This window comes from Cupressus sempervirens, chromosome 2, assembly GCF_028749045.1.
Source record: "Cupressus sempervirens isolate cs-2001-9-10 chromosome 2, ASM2874904v1, whole genome shotgun sequence".
Lineage (NCBI taxonomy): Eukaryota > Viridiplantae > Streptophyta > Pinopsida > Cupressales > Cupressaceae > Cupressus > Cupressus sempervirens.
This window is the reverse complement of record NC_143119.1, coordinates 195,225,525-195,248,288: the sequence shown is the minus strand read 5'-3', so window position 1 is coordinate 195,248,288 and position 22,764 is coordinate 195,225,525. Positions and strand designations below refer to the sequence as shown.

Genomic DNA, 22,764 nt, shown 5'->3' with positions numbered 1-22,764 from the left:
ATTATCACAATGAATAATCATAGGATTCATGGCTTGACCAAAGAGTCCCACAAGTAACTTTTTGTTACATCCCAATTTTTGACCTAATTTAAAATATAGCCATTGAGTTTCACATGAAGTCAGTTGACAGTTAATTTGGTTATAATCCTGTGAAATGGTAAGATGGCTAGTCGTTATAATTTCAAGTGAAGATAACGAACTAGTTGATCATTTATCACGAATTCATGGAATTGAGAAGATGGTTAACCTTATGATATTTTATGATTAAATAATTTATTATGATAATATAATTTAACTGTGGAGAATTTCCTTGCAGGAAACATGTCGAAGGGGTGGAAGTATTGTCAAAAAAGAATTAGGTAGGAGCATCACCATCACTGGGCAAATGGGTTGAGGACCTAGCAACTTGAAACATGATACATTTGTGGGACTTGCATGAGCTATTAAATAAATAATTTAAAACGTAAAATAATTTAATTAAAACAATGTAGTTGAAATATAAAATAATAATTTTTGATCTTTCATCATATTATTTTAATAAATACGTGCATATAAATATAAAAATGACTTGGCACCATAATAATTTTATAATTTAATAAAGTAATGTTTACATGTACATAAAAGATTATAATAATATTCAAAATATAATAACATTTGAATTATAATATTCAAATTATAATCTTCCAACTTTATTCTTTCCAATTTAATATTCTTGTTTTTAATTGATTAACACTTGGCATGATAAATAGATTTAATATTTGCCAATTTGAATCTTTCCAACTTCTCTTCCAACCTTTTTATTTCCTTTCCTTCTCTTTTTCCAATTGATTTAATGCTTGGAATTTGAATGGTTTATAATCTTGAAACTGCGGAGCCACTTTTATATATATATATGCTCCGCAGTTTCAACATTATAAACCATTCGAATTCCAAGCATTAAATCAATTGGAAAAAGAGAAGGAAAGGAAATAAAAAGGTTGGAAGAGAAGTTGGAAAGATTATAAGACGATTCCAACTTCTCTTCCAACCTTTTTATTTCCTTTCCTTCTCTTTTTCCAATTGATTTAATGCTTGGAATTCGAATGGTTTATAATCTTGAAACTGCGGAGCCACTTTTATATATATATAAGAAATTGAGAATTGGGAGTGGAAGGTATTCAATTTTTCTTAAGCACTTGACTACCATTTTAAACTGACTTCCTCTCTTATTTATTGGCGATTTACTTTTAGAATGCGACCTGCAATTTCCATTAGAAATCCTTAACGCCCATAGATTTCAAGCATCTTTGCTATAGTTGTGCGTTGCAGGAGATGTGATTCTTTTCATAATTTGGTATTGTGCCTGGAATTGTGTTGGAGGAAGAGGCCGTATCATAGTGGCTAGCTAGGTTCCGACAACTTCCTCCTATTTCAGATTCTCTCGTTACATTTTAAGATTGCTGATTGTTCCATGTCATTTGCTACTGTTTCTTTCAAACTTTCATAATCGGTGCCATTCCAAAAACCTGCTGTTTTTGTTCTATTCATGCCGAGGATATAAATCTTCATTGCACTTTGGTTACGTCTACAACACCTGAAGAAGAGCCGACTGACAATTTGATTTACAATACTTCAACCGGTTCCAATTATATCTCAGGTCATGATTAAATGCATTCGTATTTCATAAATTCTTTCTTTTCTGAGTGTATGTCCGACTGCAGCTGGCTACATATTACTAGGATTGAGAGTAATACAGTATATGCATTCATGTTCATTAATTCTTTTTTTTTGATTGGAATGTCCGACTGTGGTCGGCTATAAATTGATAGACTCAGATTAATTTACAAATACCTTGCTATTTATCTCTTGCATCTCCTAGAGTTCCATTGTAGATCTAAGTTTTTATCTCTGTGGTTGAAATATCATTTATGGAACCAAAAGGTAGCTGAAGGAGCTTTAAATGATTTTATGAACCATTATAAATAACCATGCTATTATAACTCCCGAAATAAAGAACAAAATGCTCTTAGAATCTTAAACACCTAGGATTCACTAGGTGATGAAGCCATGAAATGGTGAAGAGGTGTAAATAAAAATAGAATGATTATAATCTTACAAGCACCGAGGAATTCATCGGCAAGGAAGCCATGAGAATAGTGAAGAGGTGTAAATAAAATAAAATGATTGTAATCGTTCAGGCACCTAGGATTCACCAGCAAAGAAGCCATGAAATGGTGAAGAGGTGGAGTTAACTTGCAAGAACCAAGAATGAAATCAGATGTGAAAATCTAAGTGATAAAACACTTAATAGCTCATGCATGATCGTGTTAATTGTATCCTTCTACTATCAAATGGTGTGTTTAGATACTGGGAAGCTTAGTAGATGACAGAGGTTTCCTTGTCTATTCCGGTAGGGAGGGCCTTTCTCGTTAGAGATTGTGTGGGGAATAAGTTAAGGTCCGAGGTTGGGTGGTTAAGCCCTTGACAATTTTTCATCTCTCCCTAAGTTGTCCAACATTCAATAGACATAAGTTATACATTCAATTGTTTGCTGAAAACAGGTATTTTTACTTTTATGATGTATATGCAAGATGAAGGTAAGATTAGTTTAGTTATTTCATCGTTACAGATATTTTACACCTAGATGCGAGAGATAGATTTATGGATTGTTTTTCATTTATATGAATATTGAATATGAGCATATTTTCTAATTTTTAGTTATTGCCACAGTTAAGTAATAGGAAGGAAAGGAATGATACAGTGGTATCTGAAGCCCTAATTGATTCAGTGGTTATTGGAACCCTAAATGATAGTGGTATTAGAAGCCCTAATTGAATCAGTGGTATCAGAAGCCCGAAGTGATACAATGGTATTAGAAGCCCTAAATGATCCAATGGTAATCGATGCCTTAATTGATACAATGGTTTGTGATGTCCTAATTTTATATAGTGGTTTTTAATAGTAATCGTTATTTGATTTTGATATAGCGGTATTGGATGGTAGTTGTTATTTGATTTTGTTATAGTGGTATTTGTGGATTAATTTGGGTGATTGCAGAAGCCTTCTTACAATGATTTATCGGTTCAAATTTCACGGTATGTGGATTTTTAATTTCTATGGTAAATCCACTGGTGGTGTTCTAAGTTCTTAGTTAAGAAATTTTTGTCTAATTGAATTTAACGGTAAATCTCATTCACATGAACATGACTAATATAATTGTCTTCCTATGAAATTGAAGTAATAACTGTATTCTATGAGTATGTTGGTTGTTAATTAAGACCCGGGAAAACTGGTTGTTACACTTTCTAAGCCAAACTGCTTCCTGAGAGGCCATTGTTGCTGTAATGTATTAGACTTCTATGGAACTTTGTGCTACTGATGACTACTTTTTGCATATCCATGATATCATCGCTGAGCCTAAATTGAAACAACATCTTGAAATGCTTTTCCTGTTAGTAACACTTCTAGCCCAAGCTGAGCCCTAGGACCCCGTGGGGACGCTGCCCCTCGACCCTGCTGGGGGCATTGCCCCCTAGACCCCTGGTCAGTTTAGTTATTAGTCTTGGGAAGTGTGACTAGTTGATGAGACCTGGAGTTGCAGGCATAGTGTTTGTATGCCAGAGGTGGAGAGAGCTCTGGAGAAAGCCTTTCAAGAGGGGTGCTACGCTTTGAGGCATTCAGAGTAGGTGTTGGTTGGACTGAGGCTGTCTTGGTGGATGCATGGAGAGCTCGAGAGGAGTTGACTACCCAATTGGAGGCAGTAGAGCGACACTTGGCTTAGTGTACCCATGAGATGGAAGCAGAGAAGGCGACACGAGTGGCTATCAAGGTCAGATTGGCTAGGGAGGCAATATTGCTTTTCTTCTGATCCCATACTCTTTCTACCAACTGCTTATGTTTTCTTCACTATCTGTTTATGTCTTCCCTCCGGTACCATACGTTATTCATTATGAATCGTTTTGATTTGTCATCTCTTTTTTTAAAGAACCTTCCTACCATACTATGGTATTCTGTAATTATAGCCCTGTTTCCTTGAGATCAATGGCCATATGGTCTAATTCCTTTTAACTGCTTGGCTGTACGGCAGTGTTTCTTGTCTCAAAAGAATTGTAAGGTATTATTCCAAAGGGCCTTATTCTTTGTTGTTATGCTCAAGCTGTACGATGTTACTCTCTCAGCTGTATGGTGTACAGTTTGCTCTTCCTAAGCCATACAGTTGTACGGTGGTCTTTCTCTGATCACAATGCTACTTTCTGTTGTATCGTATGATATGCTCTTGGTCATTGTTATCTTGCTTCCTAGGTCTTACTTCTATTCAAATTGATCATACGGTATCTATTGTCTGTTGCAAGTGATCTCTTCCGTACAATGATTTCTCCTTTGTTCAACCCTTCATGTGGTGTATCCGTATGGTGTTCTCCACTCAGCCTTACATATAATGTATAAGCTTGTGGTTTGTGGCCAAACGGTACGATAGTCTTCCTTTACCAACCTCTTATCGTACGGTATTAAGTACTCTCATGCTTGCTCTATTATAATATTCCCTTTTTACACATTATTATTAATATTGCTTTGTTAGTTGCCTGCAACTGTACGGTACTCATTCTTCTGTTTCCATTGTTGTCCGTACGGTGTCTTCTTCCTTCTAAATAATAGTCGTATGGTACCTTCTTCCCATTTGATGGCCGTACGATGACTTTATAGCCTTCAACTTACTGTTATTTTGCATCTTGTCGTTGCTCATCTATAATTTTCTCTTTGATTTCTTATTTATTCTAATTATTTATATTTAAATATATACCTTACAAAATTTTACGTATGTCGCACAACACAGCCCTCTTCCTCCAAGCCATATAGTGATCCCCAGACCGTACTTCTGGAGAATTTTAGTTTAATACCTAAACTAACCAAGGAGATTAGTTAGTCATAAACCATGTTCTCCAAGAGAGACGTCGATACCTATCAAGTAGAGAAGACAAATATATAATGACTTAAGAAGGGATCTTATACAAGAAAAGATTAGTATGATCTGTAATCAGACCAATATGATTTGAAGTTATAGAATTAACATTGTGGGCCCAACATACTATGGAAGGGGCTGAACAATATGCAGCTCCTTGTGGCTCTTTTAGAGAGAGTAAAAGGCCTCATAAATTTGCAAGATATGTAGCCTTAATGAGTCACATTATAGCATTCGAGCCTTATAGTTTTGAAGAGGTTTCAAATCAGCAAGTGTGAAAGGATGCCATGATGGAGGAGTATTGATCTATCATAAAAAATGATGTGGGTGGTATTTTTCCTAGGCCTAGAGGTAAATCAATTGTTTCTTCTAAGTGTCTGTTTAAGATAAAGCATGCAATTGACTGAAGTATAAAAAAATATAAAGATATATTTGTAGCTAGAGGATTTTTACAAAAGGAAGACATAGATTATGAAGAGACTTTTGCACCTGTAGCACGTTATACTTGTATTATAACCATTATAGCTTTTGCAAAAGTTAATGGTTGGAAACTTAATCAAATGGATGCGAAAACAACATTTTTGAATGTGAGAACTGAAGAGGAAGTATACATTGAATAACTAGAGGGATTTGAGATTCATGATAGGGAGTTTGATGTGTGCAGAATTAAAAAGGCTTTGTATGGTCTTAAACAAGCTCCCAGTGTTTGGTATTGGGGAGTTGATAGTTATGTTTGAGTTTGGACTTCCTAAAGAACGATGCTGATCCAAATTTATATTTCAACTTAAGTGATGACAAAGTGTTGATCCAAGTGCTTTATGTTGATGATTTGTTTCTCACTGGTGATGATAAGCTCATTATTAAATGTAAGGAGTTAGCTTCTGAATTTGAAATGAAAGTTCTTCGTCTCTAACATTATTTCCTTAGGCTTGAAGTATGAGAAAGATCAAATGAAATTATGTCGAGTCAAGGAAAATATGCTATTGATATTTTGAAGGGATTCAGTATGTTAGATTGTAATGGCAACTCTAATGGAAGCTAATATAAAAACATTACATGAGGTTGCAACCACTTTAGATTTAGTTGATCCTACTATGTACATTTTATTAATTGGCTCTTTAATGTACATGATTTATACAAGACCCGACATTTGCTATGCTATTAATACTTTAAGTCAGTTCATATGTAAACCAAGATAGGTTTGTCTTGTAGCAACCAAAAACATACTGAAACACGGGTCCACTCTCATCTACTAAGGCTGAATGCTGTAATGTTCCCGACCGAAATTGGTAAGATGAAACAATGATCCCACAATGAAATTTGTCAATCCTTGATGAAATCTAAGTTGTCATATGGTAGCTAGTAGGGTCCATACGGTGGTGTGGATGTGATTGGATATGGCGTACAGGTATTGGCGTATGGTGGAACTGAGCCACTGTATAGTGCAAGCAGCATACAACCGATGCATAGAGTGGAGAAGATGTATGGTGACTAGGGAGGGCTAATTGCTGTACGATGGGAGTATGGGATGGGTCTGTACATGATTCTCAACTGATCATATGTCATGACTTTGGAGCAGGACCAAAACAAACACATGCAAGTAACATGTAACTCTGAAATAGCACATGCAAGGAGCATGCAAGTGCTTGTAACCCACATAACCGTGGGCCTCTCGCAAGGGAGTTAGATTCAAACTCATTTTGATACCATGTTATAAAACTTAATATTTTGATATTAAGCTAAGGTACTGGTTTGGGTTCAAAATTCATTCAAATTTTATTTGGGGTGGGTTCGTCGATACAAAAACATGTTTTTAAAAATATGTATATATTTATATCTGTATATGTGTATGTATGCAGCAGTAAACAAGTTTATACTCCAATATGCTAATAGTAAAGCAACATAGCAAAATATGCCACCATATATATTAATGTTTTAGTCCAAATTACATATGTTTAACCTTGTGATGTGAATATCAGGATTTAACTGTGTGATTTTGAGTCAAACTCGATGACCCATGTTTCATGAGTAGTGATTCAACATGAATCCATCTCTCATGAGAATAAATGGAACACTTAGCACTCATTGGATCTAGGTGATGCTCACAGGGGTGAAGCACTGGGACTTCCCGGGAGGTCACCCATCCCAGTACTACTCTAGCCTAAGCGCGCTTAACTACGGAGTTTCCTCCACAGTTAAACCCAAAGCTTGCAACCCCATTTGCAAAACCTTTACCAAGTGTTGTGCCTTATGAACCATTCATTAGAAAGCCCCTTAAGCTCATCAATTGATAAGTAGGAGATGATTTCCACAGCTAGTCAAATTGTGATGTGAATATGAGGATTTAACTGTGTGATTTTGAGTCAAACTTGATGACCCATGTTTCATGAGTAGTGATTCAACATGAATCCATCTCTCATGAGAATAAATGGAACACTCAGCACTCATTGGATCTAGGTGATGCTCACAGGGGTGAAGCACTGGGACTTCCCGGGAGGTCACCCATCCCAGTACTACTCTAGCCTGAGCGCGCTTAACTACGGAGTTTCCTCCACAGTTAAACCCAAAGCTTGCAACCCCATTTGCAAAACCTCACCAAGTGTTGTGCCTTATGAACCATTCATTAGAAAGCCCCTTAAGCTCATCAATTGATAAGTAGGAGATGATTTCCACAGCTAGTCAAATTGTGATTTGAATATCAGGATTTAACTGTGTGATTTTGAGTCAAACTCGATGACCCATGTTTCATGAGTAGTGATTCAACATGAATCCATCTCTCATGAGAATAAATGGAACACTCAGCACTCATTGGATCTAGGTGATGCTCACAGGGGTGAAGCACTGGGACTTCCCGGGAGGTCACCCATCCCATTACTACTCCAGCCTGAGTGCGCTTAATTATGGAGTTTCCTCCACAGTTAAACCCAAAGCTTGCAACCCCATTTGCAAAACCTTCACCAAGTGTTGTGCCTTATGAACCATTCATTAGAAAGCCCCTTAAGCTCATCAATTGATAAGTAGGAGATGATTTCCACAGCTAGTCAAATTGTGATGTGAATATCAGGATTTAACTGTGTGATTTTGAGTCAAACTCGATGACCCATGTTTCATGAGTAGTGATTCAACATGAATCCATCTCTCATGAGAATAAATGGAACACTTAGCACTCATTGGATCTAGGTGATGCTCACAGGGGTGAAGCACTGGGACTTCCCGGGAGTTCACCCATCCCAGTACTACTCCAGCCTGAGCGCGCTTAACTACGGAGTTTCCTCCACAGTTAAACCCAAAGCTTGCAACCCCATTTGCAAAACCTTCACCAAGTGTTGTGCCTTATGAACCATTCATTAGAAAGCCCCTTAAGCTCATCAATTGATAAGTAGGAGATGATTTCCACAGCTAGTCAAATTGTGATGTGAATATCAAGATTTAACTGTGTGATTTTGAGTCAAACTCGATGACCCATGTTTCATGAGTAGTGATTCAACATGAATCCATCTCTCATGAGAATAAATGGAACACTCAGCACTCATTGGATCTAGGTGATGCTCAAAGGGGTGAAGCACTGGGACTTCCCGGGAGGTCACCCATCCCAGTACTACTCCAGCCTGAGTGCGCTTAACTACGGAGTTTCCTCCACAATTAAACCCAAAGCTTGCAACCCCATTTGCAAAACCTTCACCAAGTGTTGTGCCTTATGAACCATTCATTAGAAAGCCCCTTAAGCTCATCAATTGATAAGTAGGAGATGATTTCCACAGCTAGTCAAATTGTGATGTGAATATCAGGATTTAACTGTGTGATTTTGAGTCAAACTCGATGACCCATGTTTCATGAGTAGTGATTCAACATGAATCCATCTTTCATGAGAACCACAGCTAGTCAAATTGTGATGTGAATATCAAGATTTAACTGTGTGATTTTGAGTCAAACTCGATGACCCATGTTTCATGAGTAGTGATTCAACATGAATCCATCTCTCATGAGAATAAATGGAACACTCAGCACTCATTGGATCTAGGTGATGCTCAAAGGGGTGAAGCACTGGGACTTCCCGGGAGGTCACCCATCCCAGTACTACTCCAGCCTGAGCGCGCTTAACTACGGAGTTTCCTCCACAATTAAACCCAAAGCTTGCAACCCCATTTGCAAAACCTTCACCAAGTGTTGTGCCTTATGAACCATTCATTAGAAAGCCCCTTAAGCTCATCAATTGATAAGTAGGAGATGATTTCCACAGCTAGTCAAATTGTGATGTGAATATCAGGATTTAACTGTGTGATTTTGAGTCAAACTCGATGACCCATGTTTCATGAGTAGTGATTCAACATGAATCCATCTTTCATGAGAATAAATGGAACACTTAGCACTCATTGGATCTAGGTGATGCTCACAGGGGTGAAGCACTGGGACTTCCCGGGAGGTCACCCATCCCAGTACTACTCCAGCCTGAGCGCGCTTAACTACGGAGTTTCCTCCACAGTTAAACCCAAAGCTTGCAACCCCATTTGCAAAACCTTCACCAAGTGTTGTGCCTTATGAACCATTCATTAGAAAGCCCCTTAAGCTCATCAATTGATAAGTAGGAGATGATTTCCACAGCTAGTCAAATTGTGATGTGAATATCAGGATTTAACTGTGTGATTTTGAGTCAAACTCGATGACCCATGTTTCATGAGTAGTGATTCAACATGAATCCATCTCTCATGAGAATAAATGGAACACTTAGCACTCATTGGATCTAGGTGATGCTCACAGGGGTGAAGCACTGGGACTTCTCGGGAGGTCACCCATCCTAGTACTACTCCAGCCTGAGCGCGCTTAACTACGGAGTTTCCTTCACAGTTAAACCCAAAGCTTGCAACCCCATTTGCAAAACCTTCACCAAGTGTTGTGCCTTATGAACCATTTATTAGAAAGCCCCTTAAGCTCATCAATTGATAAGTAGGAGATGGATTCCACAGCTAGTCAAATTGTGATGTGAATATCAGGATTTAACTGTGTGATTTTGAGTCAAACTCGATGACCCATGTTTCATGAGTAGTGATTCAACATGAATCCATCTCTCATGAGAATAAATGGAACACTTAGCACTCATTGGATCTAGGTGATGCTCACAGGGGTGAAGCACTGAGACTTCCCGGGAGGTCACCCATCCCAGTACTACTCTAGCCTGAGCTCGCTTAACTACAAAGTTTCCTCCACAGTTAAACCCAAAGCTTGCAACCCCATTTGCAAAACCTTCACCAAGTGTTGTGCCTTATGAACCATTCATTAGAAAGCCCCTTAAGCTCTTCAATTGATAAGTAGGAGATGATTTCCACAGCTAGTCAAATTGTGATGTGAATATCAGGATTTAACTGTGTGATTTTGAGTCAAACTCGATGACCCATGTTTCATGAGTAGTGATTCAACATGAATCCATCTCTCATGAGAATAAATGGAACACTTAGCACTCATTGGATCTAGGTGATGCTCACAGGGGTGAAGCACTGGGTCATCGAGTTTGACTCAAAATCACACAGTTAAATCCTGATATTCACATCACAATTTGACTAGCTGTGGAAATCTTCTCCTACTTATCAATATGTTTAACCGTTTTGGCCTTTTTATTGGTCTATTTTAGGGTTGGAGGGTTGGATTGACTAAAATAGATTGAGAAAATAAGTTTAAAAAAGCCCCAAAAAATCCATTCTTTTGCCAAATTTTGCCTGGGTCCTGCTGTAGATTTGCAAATTCGCCATAAAAATGGCAAAATTCATGCTGGGTTCCTCTGTCAGAATTTGGTGGACTTTGAAGTTCTGCAGCATACTTTCGTAAATGAAATAATCGATAGCTGAATAGGAAAACAAAAACTAACTAATAAAACTTAACTCAGTAAAGATGACCATTACAAACATTACATTATCATCTTAATAACCAATAATGCCTCTTACACCCTTTTCCTCTTCCTCTTGGGTAATCAAAGGAAAGGACAACCAATGCACCTGTTAATCCTCATGGCTTGAATTGAGGACATCACATAATCCAATATAGAAGTTTTTTAGGGTGGAAGAGCTAAGAAAGAAAGTATTCAGTCTTGTGCTCAAATGGGCAAAACATTTCATGGTTATTCTTCTTTAATCTCAGAGCAAGGCAATGTACACTAAAAGTCCCCAATAAAATAATTTTTGACAAGAACTGATGTTCTTCCTAAAGCTTTATGCTGCATGTCAGCCGTCCTCTTCTCTAAACAGGCTCACAGCTCACCTATATGCTTTTTACTTACCTTACACAACTGCAGATAACAAATCATTATTCTCTTTTCCATCTAAGGTATTTTTTATGTGTATTCATCCTCTGAGTATCTTTTTACTTTCAAATGCGTGCTTAAATATACTTATTATTGCAAAACCAAGGGAATAGGAGATATTTATTCATCTACCATTCATGTCTCTGGTGGTGATTAATGTGTCACTGTAATTCACAATATGTCATGCTATTTATGCTGCCTTAATAGTACCATCTTAATAGTCATTTGCTTCCTTACAAGCCACTTTCTGTATCACATCCATCAAGCTGCGCTAACATTGGAACCACTTCAACGTGAGGGGAACTCTACTGAGTTTTGAAACTTGATCACCATCTGCTTAAGCATTCACATGTCCATCTTACTTCTGGGAAAAAAGCTAATGGACTTGAGGAACACGAAAGTGATTTTTCCCGACCTGCGGTTACATGGATTCAAAACAAATTGGCAAGAGATATCTTCTTGAATATGCAAAAGCCATCGAACATTCTGATGGGTGGAGTGGGAGTGTTACTGAATAGGTCTTTTTTTATCCAATGCCAACATTCATATCTAGAGGTCTAAGAGTTTGGCTGAATATGCAGAAATTGTTCTGAATCTTCAAGAGGCAGAATTGTCCTTTCAACATCAAGAATATCTTTATTTGTTGAAATAGGGATTAGTAGGTTGAAATATAATTAAGAATGTATGTTTTTCTCTATTTGTAACTGTAGATCTGCAGTTCTGTCTTTTGTTCTGACCCCACATAGTCACTTATGATTGGGCATCACAGATTCTCATGCAGATATTCACAGCCAAATGCACAACCCAACCATGGAGTTACTGGAAATTAGTTGAAGAGGCTGACTTTGGACCTGGAATTCCTACTAATACACTATTTTTCATGACTGAAGTCAAACCAGCCGAATTTGTTTTATCAGGTAATTTTCTATAGGTTGCAGATTATCTAAAGTTTATATAAGAAATATCTTAACAGTACACAGCTATGCTCCATGGAATCTCAGGGATGGGAATGGCAGTCTGGAGGTAGAGGGGTTTGGGGATGGCTCGATTAACACAGACAGACAGACAGACATGAATACTCAAATTTTTACTTGTTTAGCTATACAAGACATCAAAATTTAAGTTTAGACATTCTGTATCAAATTTGATATTATAATTAAATCAAAGATTCAAATTTAGTTGAAGTGGCTGATCAATGATAAGTATTAGTAGTATGGAAGCACTCAAATTATAATTCAAATTTCAGATTTCAGTGTTCTAACTCAAAGTTTTTGATAGAGCTAACAGTATAAAAATATATAATACTTTCAACTATGACACCTTTGGGCTATCAATATCAGAAGATTTGTTTTAATCAGAGCCAAATTGTATATCAAGCTATAGCTTGTCCAGTGGAACCCTGAACATTCCTAACAGTTCCTTCTCATTAACTTCTTGTGGACAGTTAGATCCTAAGGGCATGGACAATTAGATGTAAATGACATACAAAATCAAAGTTAGACTTGCTAACGTCTTCCAACTGATTATGCAAATAATTCTATAGATTTGCCAACTTTCATGTCAACAAAGACCTTAGGACATTTGTCATGTCCCTTTGTTTTAAGGGAATTGTTTTGTATCTTGGTCCAGTTCTATATGTAACTTGTGGACCTATTTGGGCCACTGATATTGGGGTCAACTTGTTTGTTAATGGAGGTCTGAAGCTCATATTTGTCAGGCTCCCTTGGAGAGGCTATAATCATTAATCATCTATCTCTTTGTTTCTATTTAATTCCAGTTGGAATTGGGTCTCTGATTTGCAGTTTTAGAGGTCCAAGATCCTTCCTAGTATGCCAGGTTTGCCCAAATTTGTGAGTCTTCAATTGAAGATGAGTTTGTGTAATAATTGGAATATTCATCCTATTTGAAGTAATTCATCTCTGGTATGCTCTGTGTTAAAGGTTCATCCTATACATCTGTGATATGTTTATTTGCAATAATATATAATAGAAGATCTTGGTCAAAGGCACTGCAATATGCAAAAGGAGTTTGTATGGCAGTCCAATCCCTGGGAGCTGCTTGCCTAGTTGGTGCCTTTTATCTGCATATCATAATTCAATAAGGAATGCCTTGATTGTATTTGCAATTGTTGATCTATTGTTTGCATTGCTATCTACCAAGGCAAATTATAATTGAATGAGGATGAATGATATCATTTGCGTAGCACTGCATGAATGGTGTTATCATAATTTATTGAAGTGCCTGTGCAATATAAGCCATGAACAAAGAAAATAACTTGTGCATGGTTCCCAATTTCTGAAGATTAATGAAGCTTTGGTTTTTTAAGGAGACGTGATTATATCCTCATTGAGTCAGCTTGGGTTTTTTTTTATGGGTCAAACATTGCGTCAGCGATTATATCCTCGATTCCTGTTGGAATTTTATTAGACAATCTCTGCTGATTGTGAATCATATTGACCAGATTTGGAATGATTACCAATTGCAAAGGGTATGGTGTCATAAGCACTGCAAGATTAACAGTCTATTTCACATGATGAATATTCGATAATTTAATACCAGATCGCTGGATAATCTCTAGGTGTCAAGGACTTGTGCTGTGAATTACCTGTCATGGGATAGAGGCATAAATATTTGTGTTGGGCAAAAGTTAATTAAGTGGGTAACTTGTCTAGACTACAGTGACATAGACCTATCAGAAATTATATTGTCCAAGATTGTCGAATCATACAAGGAACGACATGGAATGACATCTCTATTGAATCACCGTACCAAGAACAAAACCATTGGAGGTATCTTGTCAAGGCAATACACATCAATATTTGGAATCGACAAAGATATTGCATAGATCGATTTCATAGTGTGCTCATAATCTATATCTCAGCCAAAGGACTGGTCCTCTGTTTGGTGAGTCTATTGGAGATTGCATATGGCAATAACTAATATCGATGACACTCTAGTCGTGGACACTCCAACACATAATATTGGAGGTGACAAACCATAAAGACTTTGAGTATGTGTGGTTCTCAATCAAGAGATCTTTGACTGTAGACTCTTACAGGAACTTGGAAGAAATGATATTCAGCTCTGGGAGCACTGGAAAGAACTTCAAGTAGGCGTGACTATGGTGGATACTTTCCCTGTCCTTGTAGGAGTCAATACAACCAATATACCTAGAAGGACTAATCAACCAATATAGAATGTCTTTATTTCATTATTAGTTTTGTGTATTATTGAGGAGACTACATTAGTTATAAGTTTATTCAGTATTTTGCAAAACAAATTATAATTTTTCTATGAGCAAATTGTTCGAGAAATCCATAAAAAGGGGAAAGTGAAAAACCAAGGTAATATTTATTGGGGGCATTACAGTTGTATAAGAGTTGGTGATCTTGACAGTCTGCAAATCACAATATGGTGCCTAGAGTTCCATCAGTGGGGACTAGATTTCGTTGGACCACTGAAGGCCTGCTGAGCACGAAAATGCAAATACATTATGGTAGCAACAAAATCATAGTTCAAAATCTTGTTCTCTGCCACTTATCGCCAAGGCAGAAAAAATGTTCTCGGCAAATACCGGAGATAAATGGGTAACTTCTTGGGAAAATATCGGGAATTTTAAAAATGACTTAAATTAATTAGAAATGCATTTTTTTGCAAAATTCTATGAGGAGATACATCTAATGAGTTAGGAAATGTGTAAATAGACCAAACAAGCTGATCTAGATATATGTAAATGCAATATGTAACAAAATTATATCCTCATGTGGAATGCCGATGGTTGGCAGCCGTAGTCAGAGACTCTGAACTCTAAAGCAAACTAAAAATAGCAAATTGTCTTTGTGAAAAGACAGGCAAATACAAATGTCAAGTACAATAAGAAACTAGTCTACATCTTCCTCTTCCCCTTCCTAGTAGCTCTAGTAAAAACTAGTCCACTTCAAATCCACTTGCAATCGATCTACAAGGCTGCCAAAGACTCTCTCCACCAAAACCCTTCTCTTCTCCTCCAAACACTAAAAATTGCAAAATAAACAATGACTGGGCAAGTCATTGGGTGTCCCAGTTTTATTAATGGTGTCCGTGAGAAGTACTCAAGTTATTGCGAAAAGTTCACGATTTATCACAAAGAGGTGGCCAATTTCTTGCGAGAATTTAAGGTCTTCTCAGCATTAATTTCTCGAGAGAAAACCATAAGTTTTCTCGTTTTGCAAAAGTTCTTGGGAGAAGTAGAGATATTTGCCACTTCTCAGAGAGATTTGTATCTATGAACAAAATATCTCACTAGACAGGTAGATGCGCAAGCCCTACTTGACAACTTGACACTTAGTACAACAAAGTTCATATATGAACAAATCATTACACAATATCCCACTACAATTAACAAGTGATCAAGGGAGCCATTTTGTGAAACATGTCATCAAGCTATTGATCATAGAGTTCAAATTTTTTCATTTTTTGTCAAGTCCCTACTACCTGAGAGCAAAAGGGCAGGCAAAAGCCACAAACAAGATTCTAGTGTCGGTAATCTATCAATTCAGTGGGGTAGAGAAGGATTGAGAGGAGAAGCTACCTTTGGTGTTGTGGGCATGCCGCAACACCTACAAGGTGATCATAGGGTAGACACCATTTCATTGATGTTTGGCAAGAAGCCATTGTACCTGCTGAATTCATGGTATTGAGAGCCTCAAGATAGCCATTAAGAATAGATTGGGTGACATAGGAAGCCCAAGAGAAAGATTGTACGTGTTGAACAAGCTTGATGAGCATTAGTTGATAATGTAGTGTGTAACAAAGGTGGCGCAACAATGGAGAAAAGTGTGGCATGACAAGTATTTGAGGCGAATATGGTTTACCTAGGACAACTTGTATTGAAGTACAATGGGCAAAATGAAATAAAGCCTAAGAAATTCAAAATTAGGTAGTTGGGTCCCTACAAAGTATGAGAAGTTTTGGAGAATGGGGCAATCGAGTTATGGACTCTAGATGGATGGGAGATTCCAAACGTGGTGAATAGGTTGAAGTTGAAGCCATATCATAAATGATGACAAAGAGATGAGGAGTGACTTGATTTTGCTAAAGATGGTTGCGTAAAGGGTAAATTTTATTATCAATTTTGAAAAAAAAGGGAACCTGCAGGCCTGCCACCTTACGGTACTCCATTGTGAGGTGGGACACTATACGGGTGGCTTGCCGTGCGGTGACACCGTACGGACCGGATGCCGTACAACAGCCTCAATAGAAACACAAGGGGAAGGAAATAATAACTAGCATATGGTGCTAATAAACAACACACCATCTCAATTTTGTATACTAAAGGAAAAATGAAATGGTCTAGCCAAATTGTGAGGTTGTACAACCCCATTAGAGCCTACCGTAGGGAGAAGCAAGTATGATCAAAGTGACATAGGCAAGCATGCGAACAATGATACATTAAGGAATTTATTTGTGCTTGCGGTGAAGATGGTCAATACAATGGACTCATGATGGGAAAATGTTTAAGTGTCGAGAAATACAAGAATTGTTCGAAAGTAAAGTCCACCAAGTAACTGAGAGGGGGGGGTGAATCAGTTATGCAATTAAAACAACTATCAATATCTTCCTTAATTTTGAAATATTTAAACAGTAGATGCAACAACCATAGAGAGATAACCAAACACAATAACACTAGATTTGTTAACTAGGAAACCCTTGATCAGAGGGAAAACCTTGGTGGGAATGATGCCAACAAAGATGATAGACCAATATAAAAGTTCCTTGTGAAAGGATGGACCCTGTTAGGAGTCATCGAAATGCAATCAATACATACGAGTACTTGTTAGGAGACTTTGAATCCTCGTTAGGAGATTCCAACCATGTTAGGAGTTGAAAGGAAGACAGAATGACCCACTGTCCAAACAACTTTAGTACTATCCTCATTGAATAATACGAGTGTACAACAATTGTCCAATTGCAACTTTTGTTGCCAAATATAGTTCCTTGTAAGCTCACCGTGCTTCAATTGCACCAATCTCTGCTCCGATCCAAGAGATATTTGCATGTAAGGTCACACAATACATCAAATAGATATGACTGTATATCACTCTCACATTATCCTAACTGGATCTCATTGATAAGTTCTCATATCATAAAAAAGATCTCACTGATTACAAAATATCTGCATTAGATACCTATCCACAAGGAAATGACCATAACTTTATACCAAGTCCTAAAACAAATTATTGAGTCGGCCTTGAGGCTTTCCCAATTTGTACTAATAATATAGGATCAACTTAACATATTACAATATGCGTTTAATTACAATATTACATCTTTTTAGAATTACAAGCAATCTGTTGGCTCACAGTCCTCATAATTTCATATTCGTTGATCAACTGATCATACGTGTTTAACCAAAGCATCTTCAACATGTCTTCAATCTTTGTCTCAACTCGGTTAGCCAAATTCCATCTCTGTTAAGAGATAAAATCCAAACAATGGCACCCGCTTTTCAGAAAAGTTGCCTTAACCAAATCCTTCATAACTCTATATAGTTTTTATTTCGTACCTTTGGTCTAGGCTCCAAGAATCTTGGAGGGAGCGTCTATTTATAGTAAGTCACCCCGTTAGGTTCATTCATTGTCTTTCACCATCAGGATCACTTTGGTGTTGTCAGATTTCAATTTTGATGCTTCTTCAACTGTTTTCGCAGACGAGTGAATTATTATTTTCATCTAAATATGTTGAGGTTGCTATTTTTGTTGGTGTTGTTTGTTGGTCACCTCAGTATCAGAGCTTGTTGGAATCAGGACAAAAAGTTTTAAATCATGGGAACAAACAATGGCCTTACCTTTCAGAATATTAAATTATGGGGGAAAAGGTCATTTTTAGAGCCAAAAGCAATTAATAAATTAGATTATAATGGCACTTTATTATATTTTAATGTTGTGTGTGGGAAGTTCATTTGGGAAACTTTGTGCCATTTGGAGATTATAAATATGAGCCCATTTGATGAGTAAAGCATCCGATTATTTGATTACCTTATTTTGCTTTGTTGCCTTTGTGACATTTCTGAAGTCTGATTTTTCTGTGCCCTTGCTGAAGTATAAGGGTTTGTTCTTGAGAAGTTCATTGTAATTCATAGCTAAGGTACTGTGAATTAGTTTTTTGAAAATTGTTCTTTATTTGCATCGCTGTATACATTGTGGTTGGGAGATACTGTGGTGTTGGGAATTTGGAATTTGGCGTCTTCTTATACTGTTATTACTGTTGCTGAGAAGCAGTTGGGTGTTGATTAATTTGGAGTTGGTTGAGCACCCATTTATATTTGCTGCTAGGCATTATTTTCTGTTTGCACTTTGGGAGCAACGTTTTACATATTTGCAGTTGCATTTGTTTGTTGGAGAATTCTTTTGCTGCTGCTAGAATTCATTTCAAAGAGTTTCAAGGCATGTCTTACCTGTAAGTTCATGGATTGTAACTTCTAATTTTTTCTGGGTATTGTTGATTTATATAATAGGGGATATTTTATCAACTGGGTTGTTGGTATTTTGTGAAAATACTCAGTATCTAAGTTGATATTAAAATCTGGAATCTTCAGTTGTATATTCCCTATGTAATATCCAAATATTTGAGTTGAAATTATTATTGTAATATCTTGTATTTTGCTGCTATATTTTTTTTATCATAAATTGCAAAACCTAAAAAAAAAGAAAAGAAATCACTTCTTTGGAATAGATTGCTTGAGAGCTAGCAGGGCTCATTATAGTGGTATGAAAGCTTGCTTGCAAAGTGTTTGACGAAATGTCAAACAATTGAATTGTAAAAGAATTTGGTGTTTGATGAAGTTATAACTAGTTGGGGTTATTATAGAGAGTGGCGTTGTGAAGAAGAGTTAGCTCATGGGTTCCAACATGACATCTGACATAGCATTGCCATAGATTATCCTTATGAATGACATCCGCAATGGCACCCATATTGGTGAACATGATGTATGAGTTCTTGCTACTCCACCATAAATCTTTCTTTATGCTACATTACGCCATTGGGTTTTTTTTGGATGACGCTTGCATATACCACATGGCGAACTGGAGTTCAAGCCCGAGGGTAGTTTGGCACTTGGTGAACCCTATATTTTTTACTGGAAGCATTTGGATATGGTTGGGACACCTACAGGACAAAAGAGGAAGCATCAAGTGGTCTTTGAGTTCAAGTATGAGGGAGATGTAGATAGTGGTCACAAGGACATGAGTGAGACTTCGGGAGCCTTGAGAGATAGTCTTTAGATGGGTGGCTATGATAGCCAAGTGTTTGAGGGAGAGATAGTCGATTTAGTTGTAGATGTAGGATACGCCATACCCACACCCTCGAGTAGTGGTCCTATGTCCATTTTGTTTGCTCGGCCAATTCGCTCTGATAGAGAATTGTAGCTTTGGTCGAATTACTCTAACTGATGAAATCAAATGCATTAAGTCGCCTAATGGCCTTGAACATTTGATCCCTATCATTTTCTATATTCTGATCTGGTTATTTGCTATGATTATCATAATGCATGCTCAATAATTAGTAAATTGATAATCATGCATCTATATATATATATATATAAAATTAAATACATATCATCTATGTATGATCGGGTTAAAAATAATAATTATAAATCATGCAATGTATTGATAATATGTATGGATGTTAATTATGATTATCACAACATACATATTGATCTGATAATGATCGTTGAAGACTTGTTATTGGGCGAATTAGTTTATGAGAACATGTCTCATGTAGACGCATGCCCTTACATGAACCATGTTCACGTAGAGACATGTCTCCTGAATGTCGTATATATATGAAGACTGATATCAATATCTAGCAAGTAAATAAATCAATCGGTGCAAAGAAAAGATACAACAGTGACTCATAATATATCTCAGCAACAATGCTTTATCTTAGTTCGATATTGACTCGTAGCCATATCTCAACACCATCTCATTTTGACAATTCAATATTGATTTATAGGGAAGTAATATTGTCATTATATATATCAGGTTGATATCAATATTAAGATTATAGCAGACTTGATATCAATTCATATCAAATTGATATTGATATACATCTAAGTGTTATTATTGTGATCAACAAAGAATGTCAAACAAAGTATTGTTTGGTTTGCATTGATTAACATATACATCTGCAAAACAATGATTAAAATTAAAAATTCCTATAGCATATAAATCTGATCAAACTTTAAGACAGTATCAGAGGTAGCATAAGGAAGATCCAAATCAGATTTATAAGCATAGATCATCTAAACTGCCATTAATATTTTTTTTTTTGAATTCTGTATATTTTACAAAATAGTAAATGGCGTCAGATTTGAGGATCGACTTGAATGAGTTTCAAACTTTGTATTGTGGAAATTTAGGAAAATGCTTTCTCTAAAAGAACAGGAGTTAGATTCACTTGAGGAAAACAAAACATGTGTACCCAACAAAAACAATGAGAAATGCCAATGGGTGAAAAATAATAACAAAGCCATGAAGATATTAGTGGATGTTGTAAAGGATCATATAGTTCCAATCATCTCCAAATTAGATACAACATATCACATGTTCACAACCTTAGAGAACATGTATGACATAAATAATATGAGCAGGGCTTTTGCTCTAAAACAACTACTCCACCATGTGAAAATGAGCAAGGAGAATCCATCACATCTTACTTCATAAGGATAACAAAATTAAGAGATCAGCTATCCACCATTGGTTACACAATTAATATAAAGGAGTTTAGTATGTGGGCTCTCAATGGACTCCCAACATCTTGAGAAGCATTCATTCAAGAGATAAGTGCCCGATCTAAACTTTCCGAGTTTGATCATTTAAAAACTGATTGCATTGAAGAAGAGTCAAAGTTGATCACAAGAGGAATTGATTGGAACTCCACTAATGAAGATATTCAAGTACTCAATTCTCATTCTCACAAGAAGGGTAAGTGAGGAAACCTCAAAAGGAAAAAAGACAAAGACTTAAATGGAAAACGCTCGTCTAGGAGGAGGGACATGTTTAAAACTTTAAGGTATAATGTTTTAGATGTTACAAATCTGGCCACAATGTGATGAAGTGTCCAGACAAGCCTAAACCTTGAGCCTTTATTGCTGAAGTTAGTAAGGCGACCTCAGCAAATGACTTTGAAAGACTTGTATTTTATTCATCCCTATCGAGTCATGTGTGTACGACTTCAAACATGGGCAATTGATAGTGGAGCATTTTGTCATATCATAGGATATAGAGAACACCTAGATAGCTTGGTGGAAATTTCAGATGAGAAAGTTACCATTGGAGATGATTCCAACTACCTTGTAAAAGGAATTGGAACTTGCGTTATACAATTAAAGTCAGGCATCTCTCTCCAACAGAGAGGTGTATAATTTGTAGTATGTATCAAACGTAATTTGGATTCCATTTTAGCTCTTGAAGATAAAGGATACTGAATTACCTTAATTGATGGTAAAGTTCTAGCCATGACTAATTCAAACATCAAGGAAGCTCACACTATAAGAGTTCGACATGGATGCTTATACAAACTTTGCACTTCTCCTTCTCAAGCCTTAATTCATGAATCTTCTAATACATGTGAGATTTGGCATAGAAATTAGGGCATCTCCATTTTCGTGCTCTACCTTCAATACAATAAATGGCGACAAGTTTACCTAAACTTAATCAAGAACATGGAGGAACTTGCAAAGGGTGTACCTTGCGAAAGAGGATCAAATGCACCTTTTGTAGTAGTGAAAGTAGATCTAAAGATGTATTAGAACTTATTCATTCAGATTTAGGTAAACTTGTGATAGTAACCTCGTTGGGAGGACTTTTTGTAATATGTTATTTTTGTAGATGTGTATATTCACTCATGTTGTAGCTGCAACATTGGTGACGACTATTGTAGTTGTGACTCTCTTCTCGACACTTGTTTATGCCACCTTCAATCCACAACACAACTTATATGAACCAAAACTTTCACCATTAGACTCAATAACAAACTTTGAAAATGAGTTCTCAACTCTTAGGAAGTTGGGGTTACGTCCAACCTTCAAATTCTAGGAGATTTCATCCTTGGAAAAACAGTCACCTAGTCTCAGCAACAATGGAGAAATAATTTCAACTTTAAAATCACATCACATCCTCCAAATGAGAGTGAACCCCGATTGTAAAGCCTCTTTAAGTAGTCAAAGCATATTCAGAAGTAATGTGGGATAAAAGTTTCTTTTTATATTGTCATTTTGTAAAGTCACATTATGAAAATGACTTAAATACACTTTAACCCCTTTTACTGCATCATATCATAAAGTCATTAAAATAAATAATATGATCAAAGTTAAACTTGTTTTAACTTCAATTAATTTAACTTAAATCCTTAAACCCTTGCTAATTTCCAATATCAACTCATGAGAATAATTTATCCACTTTCCAAATAGAGATATGATGCCAACTTATCGCCCCACTAACTTACTATAAATAGTATGTATGAGAAAGACACTCAAGTGAGTGATTAAAATATT

At 36.6% G+C, this 22,764-nt stretch overlaps 1 protein-coding gene across 17 annotated transcripts in view; it reads left to right on the top strand.

The window, feature by feature from the left end:
- The window catches only part of LOC149571742 (Metallo-hydrolase/oxidoreductase superfamily protein), a 299,690-nt gene that overhangs the window by 26,991 nt on the left and 249,935 nt on the right, over window positions 1-22,764 (top strand). For all 17 annotated transcript variants that reach the window (XR_016359873.1, XR_016359875.1, XR_016359874.1 and 14 more), the window contains exon 2: window positions 12,001-12,148. Coding sequence is in view for 13 of the 17 variants with exons in the window: in XM_089813150.1 (XP_089669276.1) it covers window positions 12,001-12,148 (148 nt within the window). In the remaining 4 variants the exon portion in view is untranslated. The remainder of the gene's footprint in view (window positions 1-12,000; window positions 12,149-22,764) is intronic.